The sequence below is a fragment of the Cupressus sempervirens genome, chromosome 7, assembly GCF_028749045.1.
Source record: "Cupressus sempervirens isolate cs-2001-9-10 chromosome 7, ASM2874904v1, whole genome shotgun sequence".
NCBI lineage: Eukaryota > Viridiplantae > Streptophyta > Pinopsida > Cupressales > Cupressaceae > Cupressus > Cupressus sempervirens.
In genome coordinates, this window is record NC_143124.1 from 26,505,397 (window position 1) to 26,516,034 (window position 10,638).

A 10,638-nucleotide genomic window follows, 5' to 3' on the forward strand; every position below is an offset into this window, starting at 1 on the left:
TGGTGAAAGAAAGGTGTAATCCACTACATAAGGAGGGGATCATCGTTCTCCACCAACCTGACACATTATGGAGCCAAGGGTTTGAATTGGAAATTTCACCCTCGACAATATCTATGTTGTGAGATGTCTCATTCTCTACTAGCTTGATACATGGTGGAGCCAAGTGTTTAAATTGGAAATTTCACCCTTGACATTCACCCTTGACAATATCCATGTTGGCAAGTAGGAGATAATGTCCACAGCAATCAAATTGTGATATTGTTATTAGGATTCAATTAACTATATGATTTTGAGTCAAACTCATTGACCCATGTTTCATTAGTAGTGACTCAACATGAATGCATCTCTCATGAGAATAAATGGAACACTTATCATTCATTGGATCTAGGTGATGCTCACAAGGGTGAAGCACCAAGACTTCCCGAGAGGTCACCCATCCTAATACTACTCCAACCTAAGCGTGCTTAACTACAGAGTTTCCTCCATGGTTAAACCCAAAGCTTGTAACCCCATTTGCAAAACCTTCACCAAGTGTTGTGCCTTATGAACCTTTCATTAGGAAGCCCCTTAAGCAAGTTTTGCTCATCAATTAACAAGTAGGAGATAATGTCCACAGTAAGTCAAATTTTGATATTCTTATCAGAAGTTAACTATGCGATTTTGAGTCAAACTTATTGACCCCATGTTTCATGAGTAGTGATTCAACATGAATCCATCTCTCATGAGAATAAATGGAACACTTAGCACTCATTAGATCTAGACGATGCTCATAGGGGTGAAGCACCGATACTTCCTGGGAGGTCACTCATCCCAGTACTACTCTAGCCTAAGTGAGCTTAGTTACAAAGTTTCCTCCATGGTTAAACTTGAAGCTTGCAACCCCATTTGCAAAACCTTATGCCTTATGAACCTTTCATTAGAAAGCCCCTTAAGGTAATCAATTGACAAGTAGGAGATAATTTCCACAGGAAGTCAAATTGTGAAATTGCTTTCAGGATTTAACCGTGTCATTTTGAGTCAAACTCATTGAAGGTTCATAAGGCACAACAATTGGTGAAGGTTTTGCAAATGGGGTTGCAAGCTTTGGGTTTAACCATGGAGGAAACTCTGTAGTTAAGTGCACTCAAGCTTGAGTAGTACTGGGATGGATGACCTCCTAGAAAGTCCCGGTGCTTCAACCCTATGAGCATCACCTAGATCCAATTAGTGCTAAGTGTTCCATTTTTTCTCATGAGATATGGATTCATGTTGAATCACTACTAATGAAACATGGATCAATGAGTTTAACTCAAAATCACACAGTTAAATCCTGATAGCAATATCGCAATATCTATGTTGTCAGATGTCTCATTCTCCACCTGCCTGACACATGGTGGAGCCAAGTGTTTGAATTGGAAATTTCACCCTCAACAACATCTATGTTATCAGATGTCTAATTCTCCACCAGCCTGACACATGGTGGAGCCAAATGTTTGAATTGGAAATTTCACCCTCAACAATATCTAGCATGATACATGGTTGAGTCAGGTGTTTAAATTGGAAATTTCACCCTTGACAATATCTATATCTATGCTTTTTGAAAAATATTTTAACTTTTACAATTATAATTAGGTTTTCTATGCAAGATGGAATATAAAGTCAGTGCAATCCCACTAAAATAGATTCACATGTGAAAGGAGCGTGGAATTCCATGTAGGAGGCCTACTTAAAATCGAATAAAAATGTTTTTTTAAGGCCAAGGTCCATTGATACCATGTGTTTGAAAAGAGGAGAAACAATCCCGAAATTGCCTTGGTGTTTCCTGTCATCGAGATTATCGAAAGGAAAGTGTTTTTTATTTTTAAATGATTGTAGGAGAGCATCATCGTTTCTCTTCCCAAGATTCCTAAAACCAAAACATTATCCTTGGGAAATCTCGTTTGCTTACAATTCTCCATTCAATTTTCTTTCCTCGTCTTTTCGAGGAAGGAGGAAGGAAGGAGGGTTGAATAGAACGGTCTGTGTCTTTCTTTAGACATTTTCCCACTTATTTCCAGCACGAACAAACAGGGAAAGCTTACCTTCATTTCCCAATCCCTTCCTCCAAGGAGGATGCAGGGCAATCTGTTTATATGCAGGCCTTCATTTTTTCCTATTCACCCCATTTTCCCTCGAATCATATCCATCGTTTGCCAGATTTTCTTAGCTCTGTGTTTCATCCCCTCTCCTTGCATTTATGGCTTCTACATCTTCATCTCACGAGCAAAATGCTTTCTCTGGAATTGAACCTCCCAACAAAAGGAGGAGAATGGAAGAATCTTCTAGAGTGTTTGATGTGTTCATCAACCATAGAGGCCCTGATGTCAAGCTCACTCTCGCTGCTCAACTCTACAACTCTCTTAGGAATCTACATATAAAGCCATTTCTTGATTCAGAAGAGAAGGAGCTTGGAGACTCATTTCCATCAACCATTGAGACAGCCATATGCTCTGCAAAGGTACACATAGCAATCTTTTCCCGAAGGTATGCAGAGTCAGCTTGGTGTTTGGCTGAGCTTGTTCTCATGTTACAAAGTACGGCCAAAATTATCCCCGTGTTTTATCAAGTGAAGCCTTCTGATCTCCGCTACATAGAAAACGGAGTATATGCTGAGGCATTCATTAACTATCAGAAGAAAGGCAGATACCTGGAGAAGCTCAAAGATTGGAAGGAAGCCCTTGAGCAAGTTTCATATACAACAGGCTATGAATTCGAAACTTCAGTGTAAGCTTTCTGGACGATTTCAATTTACTTCGCAAATTTATTTATATATTCTCTTCTAGCAAAACATTTTAACTGAAATGAAATGAGCGAATCTCATCCTCATCAAATTCCCCCTTTTCTTGCAGTTCCGGTGACTGCAAAGACATAGTGTGCACTGTGGAAAAAGAAGTACAGAGGACAGAGCGATTACCTGTTGCCAAATATCCAGTTGGACTAAATAAGCTCGTAAAAGATTTTGAAAGACGCTGCCTTGGTGAGCGTGTTAAAGATTTTGAAAGCCAGTGTGGAATGATGAAAGCAGCAGAGAGGAAAGCTAATGTCGTTGGCATTTTTGGTATGGGTGGAGTTGGGAAGACAACTCTCTCCTTAGAGTTGTTCAACCAAAAGAGATCTGAATATACAAGAGCTTGTTTTCTTTATGACGTGCGGGAGGCCTATACCAGGGGCACTTTACCTTTACTGCAAAGCCAAGTCCTCAGAGATATCTTTTGTGAAGGTGATCGCAGTATTCCAAGTCATAAGGAAGGGACGAGCTATCTGAGCGATCGCTTGCAAAGGAGCAGCTCTTTGAGTTTCCTAATTGTTTTAGACGACATTGATCATGTAGAACAGTTAGATGCCCTGTTACCTATGGACATATTGAACAAGCATGGTAATAATAATCATCTGGTAATTATTACAACCAGAGATGTAAGGGTTCTTGTAAGTGCGGGGATTGATACTGCTTATCATTTAAGAGGATTTAATAAAGAAGATGGGCGAGAGCTGTTCTGTTGGCAGGCTTTCGATCGACCCCAACCAGATGAAGGATTCGGGGATCTAGTTGAGGCCTTTGTTAACGTTTGTGGAGGCTTACCCCTATCTCTCATAGTTCTGGGCCGGCATGTTTCTGGTAGATCCCAGTGGTATTGGCAAGATGAATTGGGAAAAGTCAAGGAAACTCTTCCGGGAGATATAAAGCAGAGATTGAAGATAACCATTGATACATTAGATTATGTAGAAAAACAAATTTTCATGGACATAGCTTGTTTCTTCATTGGAAAATCTATTACAAAGGCCATGCTCATATGGAAGGGATCTGGATGGAGAGCCCGTCATGCTTTGGAGACATTAAAAGAGAGATGTCTTGTTGAGGAAGTTAGAGAAGTGCATCTGAATAGGCTAGAATATAATTGGGAATCTAGCGCAGAGGGGTTTGCCTTGAGAATGCACGACCACCTTCGGGACTTTGGAAGAGAAATGGCGGATGAACTGAGCTATCCTCGTCGTGTGTGGCGCCCCCAACATCTTAAATCTTTGGTATGCTTGTCCTTCTGCTACATTCTTTTTTTCCCTTAATTGATATTTAAATTCCGGAATTCCTCTTATCACAAAAATGTAACCTACATTTTATAATTACAGGAATTAAAGGGATTTCAAAGCATCCTGACACAAAGCAAAAGTAGGATTTTCCATTCCATTGTGGATAAATCCATCGGTTGCGCAATAACCTACTTTCTAGGGAAACCGAAGGATGGTTCTGATTCATCTCTGTTATGGCTTCAGCTTGAGTACCTGAGTTGCCTCCCACTTGACTTGAATCTAGATACAAATTCAAGCATTCCTTCATGGGTTCCTCTTCAAAACTTGCAGTGTTTAAGAATCAGCAATGGCTGTTTCCAAAAATTATGGCAGAGCGATTTACAGGTATTTGTTGTTCACCATTTAATAGTAAGTCTTCATTAACAGTATACTAGATGTGCTTATGGTATGGTTGTTTTCTAAATATTGTTTATACACTGAAGTCTGAAATAAGAATATTTCGAATAACAGGCACCTTCTCATTTAGAAGAGCTTCAGATTCGTGACACCTCTGTGGAAGAGTTTCCAGATTTGCTAGGAAAATTAAATAATATGAAAAAGTTAGTTTGGGATGCCAAATACATCCAAACAGACATTTGGTCACTACTAGAGTACCTCAAAATGAATCTCAGTAGTTTCAGGATGGTTGGCTGCGGCTTAGAAGGGCACCTGGCTTACAATGATACTGCAGAGGAAACTGCACTTAAATCCTTAGTTATCTATGACTTCAAACGACTCTGGGAGGGGAGAGTGGCTTTGAATGACGAGGGATGGTGTAGAACGGTGATGAACGGCCTTGAAAATCTTGAGATTAGTGAATACCAGGAGCTTGAGGAGCTAAGGCTTGCACATCTGAGTTGCTTAAAGAAAATTTCTATTGAAAATTGTAATTATTTAAGAAATGTGTCAGGAATATCTAATCTTACAAAGCTTGTAGAATTGAAGCTTTCCCATTGCTGTATGCTGGAGTTTGAGTACTTGGTTCTCAGTGGTCTGAAGTGTCTAGAGAGGGTCACAATTGATGAATATGTGAAAATGGAACATTTTGAGTTGGATGGCTGTGAAAAATTGAGAGAAATAATGTTTGATTGTAAAAATGTTGTAAAACTAAGCATTCGTGACTGTGCACAACTTGAGAAGTTGACAGATTTAACAGGTTTAAGCTTCTTGAAGAAGATTATAATTGATGGATGTGGGAATTTGAAACATCTTAGATTGCATGGTCTTGAAAATTTGGAAAGTTTTTCAGGTAACTTGGAGCTTAGACAGATGAACATTATTAAGTGTCCTGTGCTGGAGGAGTTGCCATGTCTTGAAAAAATGTGTTGCTTGGAGCAAATTAAAATTGAGTCTTGTGAAAAGATACAGCACATCATCCTGCCAACATCGCTCATCAAGTTGGATGTCCAAAGTTGTAGAGTTTTGCAAAGAGTAGCAGCAGCTGGCGATCTTACAGAGCTTACACAGCTGGTTATCAAACAGTGCCCTGCACTTGAAGAGTTGCCAAGCTTTGCCGGAGTGACTGACTTGGCGGAATTTGAAATTGGCTTTATTAAGGAGCTACAGAAAATTACTTTACCAACAGGATGTGTCAGTCTCGAAATAACAGGATATGGCGATTTGCAAAGAAAAGAAGGAATCAGAATTCGTAGAGGGCATATAGAGCTGTACATTACCGTATGTCCTAAGCTTGATTTGCGGCGTCTCTGCAGCCTGAGCTGCTTGCATATTATCAAGATCTGGTCGTGTGAGAAGCTGCAGAACATCACACTGCCCACAACAGTCGTCAAATTGGATGTACGAAATTGCAGTGATTTGCAAAGAATAGAAGGAACTAGTGATCTTAAAAGGCTAGTTATTGGAGAGTGCCCTGCGCTTGAGGAGTTGCCAAGGCCCTCCAAACTGAACTGGTTGGAGGAAATCGAGATCTGGTCTTGTGAGAAGCTGCAGAACATCACGCTGCCCACAACAGTCATCAAATTGGATGTACGAAATTGCAGTGATTTGCAAAGAATAGAAGGAACTAGTGATCTTAAAAGGCTAGTTATTAGACAGTGCCCTGCGCTTGAGGAGTTGCCAAGTCCCTCCAAACTGAACTGCTTGGAGGAAATCGAGATCTGGTCTTGTGAGAAGCTGCAGAACATCACGCTGCCCACAACACTCGTCGATTTGGATATATACGGATGTGCAGTTTTGCAAGGAATAGCAGGAATTGCCGATCTTATAAAGCTTACGCACCTGTGCATTGCCGAGTGTCCAAAGCTTCAAGAGTTGCCTTGTCTTCGCAGACTGATCTGCTTGGAGGGAATTGAGATTGAGTCGTGTGAGAATCTACAGATCATATCAGCAATTGAAGAGTTGCATGTGCCAAAATATACGAGACTGACTTATTGCGGCTATGCTGTAACACGGTATTTCATCGATAGGTGGAAGGTAAACATATTCCTTTTCTAACCGACAGTTAAATATCATTCTTTAACGAAAGTGTTTTTCCTATTTCATTATTGACATTCAGCTTTGTTTTGTAATTTGTTTTGAGGGATCCGTGAATGAAAAGAATTTACCCTACTTGAGCTATGATTATTTTATACTTTATTTCAGAGTTTGCCAATGTGTACGTGTCTGGTCGGTAAAGCAGTGGATGGAGCGGAGTCATGTTTAAATGAGCATCTGTTTTCTGATGCTAATTTTGCCGTTGACGGAGTAACTGAAATAAGTACTGACAACTATTATCCCGATTGGTCAGGATTGGGCGCTGTTATTCTATGCTTTGTGGTTGCGATCGATAGCTCCACTTTGGCAGAGGAAATAAATGAAATTATTTCCATCCGGTATCACTATGACTTAAAGATGCGTCAAGGAGAATCACTAGTTACATTGGTGGAATATGGTCGATACATGAAACATGAAATGTGGGAATGGGAATTGCCGCGTATATTAAGGGAGTATAGAATAGTGAAGAAGGGGTTTCGTGTAGATCTGAGAGAGAGCGAGAAGTGGAAAAGTATGCGTGTGTTACGCACAATTGTTGATAGGCTATATGATAAGGAATGAATGGTGGGGAGATCGATTTTCTTTGTACATAAATAGTTTATATATTTAATATATATAAAATAAGTCGAGAGATATCTTTCTCGAGGCATTTATTTTCATAATTACATAACTTTCATCATCATATATTTATGTGCGTCAAAGAAGCGTGAGAAAATGATTCGAGACTCTTGATTTACCTCATTTTTACTTCCATTTCCTCCCTATAATTTCCATGATTTTAATTATACCTATATTTAGTCTATTTCTATTTTTAAAGTACTAAGTTTTTTGGATTTGATTGTGTTTGTTTATTTCATCAACGTTTCGGATCACACTACATGATCCATCATCAGGATAAGAAAGTGCAGGGTAGTAAGATATGCAGACTGGACCTTTCTCAAGAATTATAAGAAGAGAAGGGGGAAGCTCGCAAAACCATGCAATGCTAAAAAATAGAAAAATAGCAAAAAGGTACACCCAACAAAAAGTATAAGAAAGAAGAAAAAATGAAAGAAAAAGGTTTAAAAGAAGGAAACTAAACAGAAAAAATAGCTACATATATATAGAAACAACAATTAAAATATATCCTGCCTATATATATATATAAGTATAATAGCTATTAATATATTGGCTATTATATAATAAAATAGCTATATGAGTAATGTATAGCTATGTAACCACTTACAATAGCATAGTTGGCATCATTCCCATTCGTACACCACTCGCTCTGCACACCCTCACCTTTCGGGGCCTACAGAGCTGCACCAAGGTATTTCCGCGCCTGCAGATATGTCTATGCACGTCTTGTCTAGCTCCGGTATTGTTGCAGGTCGCAGCAATAACTCCCTACTCGGGTTTGAACCTCCTGAGACGACACATATGGCAGAGGAAACGCGTGCAGCCAACAGAAAGGACTCACCGCGCATCATAAAGCATAATCTGTCACTTTTGCATGAGGATTTATCGGCGGCCAGGTCCTCCCAAGTGCACTCAGAGCAACTGCCATCTAACTCTACGTTAGCCATGCTTCACACTTCTGCAGCGCAAGAGTTTCGATCCATTACTCCCGTGGGTGATCCCCAACGTTCACTTTCTTACAACGGCTCCTTATCTGATCACTCAGGTACGCACAACTGTCCCTCAGGCTCTCTTTGCGTGTATGAGACTTCTGTCTTTAATTGCGTTGATGATGACCATCAAATCATCTCTCACCAACCCCCTGACTTGGTTGATTCTAGTCTTGTCTCCAGTTATAGCATTGAACAGTGGTCTCACATGGAGGCTAGGATAATCCAGTCTGATCTCCCCATATCTTCCTTGTGTTCTTCCTCGTTTCTGTCGCCATCCCCCTCGTCCCTCACTGATAGACCCCATCCTTCTTGTGGATCCCACGTGGCGGGGTCCTCACCTTCCTGTCAGATTAATCCTTCTTTTAACCAATTTCAGAACATAGGGTTATATCGTGCTGACCTTTCAGCTTCTTCCTCCGCTCCTCGCTCGGTGGCTAATTGGGAGAATAGGCTAGTTGTAAACCTTTCTTGTGCCACCATTGACCCCCTTTCTTTTAACTTGTTGAAGCGGGGTCTTAATTTTTCTCGTCCCCCCCGCTCCATTCCTCACTTTCGGTTCCTCCTTGAGATTGAGAATGCTATCCGTTCCCTCCCGTCTAAGGCTACGGATGAAGTGAGGCAGGATTGTGCTGTCGCTCTTCGACATGCCAAACCACCCAGAGGCAACAATTCCGGAGCAGAATCTCGTGCTTTCCATAATTTTGTTAATAATCATGACATTGTTATCACCAATGCAGACAAGGGTAATGCCACTGTGATCTTGAACAAGCAAGACTATATCTCCAAGATGCTTGACTTGCTCTCAGACCCAAGCAGCTACAAGCTCCTCTCGCATAATCCTTGCTCTAAAATCTTGAATAAAGTCAAAGTTCTCGTGGCCAACTCCTCCTTTGATGATGTGATTAAGAAAAAATTGGTTCCTTCAAAGGAAGTGACCCCTCGCATATATGGGGCTCCAAAAATTCATAAGGAGGGTGTTCCCTTGCGACCTATTGTGGACACCATTGGATCCCCCACCTACGCATTAGCTTCTCACCTTGCCAAGATTATCTCTCCGTTTTTGGGGCATTCCAACTCTTTCATCAAAGATTCTTACCATTTTGTCCAATTTATTCAAGATGTCAAGTGGGAGCCTGGCGATGTCTTGGTTAGTTTTGATGTTGTTTCGCTCTTCACCAAGGTTCCTATTCATGACGTTGTGCAAATTGTGAGGCGTAAGGTTGGGGAGGAGCTAGCTAGTTTGGTGGAGTTCTGCTTAAGATCCACTTTCTTCTCTTTCCAGAACGTCATCTATGAACAGGTGGAGGGAGTGGCGATGGGTTCTCCCCTTTCCCCAGTCATAGAAAACCTCTATATGGAGTATTTTGAGGAGATGGCTCTCCACACCTTTCCCCTCAAGCCCAAATGGTGGAAGCGTTATGTTGATGACACCAACGTGTGCTGGCCACATGGGCTGGAAAAACTTGAGGAGTTTCTCGAACACATCAACAAGCTTGCCCCCACCATTTCCTTCACCAAGGAGCTGGAATCTGTCAACCAGTTGCCCTTCCTCGACGTCCTCATCATGAAGAAGCCTGATGGTACCTTCGATCGTCGAGTGTACCGTAAAGCCACCCACACTGATCTTTACCTCCATTCTTCTTCCCACCACCACCCATCCCAGAAAGTTGGTATCCTCAAGACTCTTTCCCTTAGAGCTTATAGAATTTGCGATGCTGATAACTTACCCCAAGAGCTTGATCATCTGCGCTAAGTTTTTAAGTTCAACGGTACTCTCATAAGAAAATCTCCAAGGCCCTCACCCAAGCCAAGTCCTCTTATCTTTCTGGCAGCAGTCATAAGTTCTCCTCTAACCCACCTCCCCTTCTCGCTTCTCTTCCTTTTGTTGAGGGCATCTCCCAAAAAATTGGCAAAATCTTGACCAGAAAGGGCATCCAGGTAGCCTTCAAACCCCTTTCTAAGTTAAGAAATTGTATCCCCCCACTCAAGGATTCAAAAAACTCTCTTCTAGACTCAGGGGTCTACAAGATTGAGTGCTCATGTGGCATGCCCTACATTGGTGAAACTGGTCGCTCTGTCATCACGAGGATCCGAGAACACAGTGCTGACATCAAGCATGAGAGGATACAAAAATCCGCCCTAGCTGAGCACTCAACTTCCACCAAGCATCATATTTGTTTGGAGAATACCAAAATCCTATCAAAAGAGGACAATCATTTCAAAAGGAAGTTAAAAGAGGCTATTTCCATTAGCTATCATCCCATTAACCTCAATCGGGATGATGGGTGGTCCATTAACCATTTGTGGCGCCCCTTGCTTGATACCCTTGACAACCTCCATTCGAGCACGCTCAACAGACTCCACCACCCTTGATGCTTTCTCGGTTTCCCTTCTTGCTTGCTCTTCTAGTTCTTTTGTTTCGCGGTTTCCTCTTCTCCTTCTCTTTTTCCCA

At 41.2% G+C, this 10,638-nt stretch overlaps 1 protein-coding gene across 1 annotated transcript; it reads left to right on the top strand.

The window, feature by feature from the left end:
- The first annotated feature begins 1,946 nt into the window (after positions 1–1,946).
- On the top strand, positions 1,947–7,238 carry LOC149545251 (protein VARIATION IN COMPOUND TRIGGERED ROOT growth response-like). The gene is made up of 5 exons (XM_089790611.1): positions 1,947–2,742; positions 2,868–4,041; positions 4,144–4,428; positions 4,555–6,516; positions 6,685–7,238. The coding sequence occupies exons 1-5, from the start codon at positions 2,216–2,218 to the stop codon at positions 7,135–7,137; spliced, it is 4,401 nt and encodes a 1,466-aa protein (XP_089646737.1). The 5' UTR covers positions 1,947–2,215; the 3' UTR covers positions 7,138–7,238.
- Positions 7,239–10,638: the final 3,400 nt, after the last annotated feature.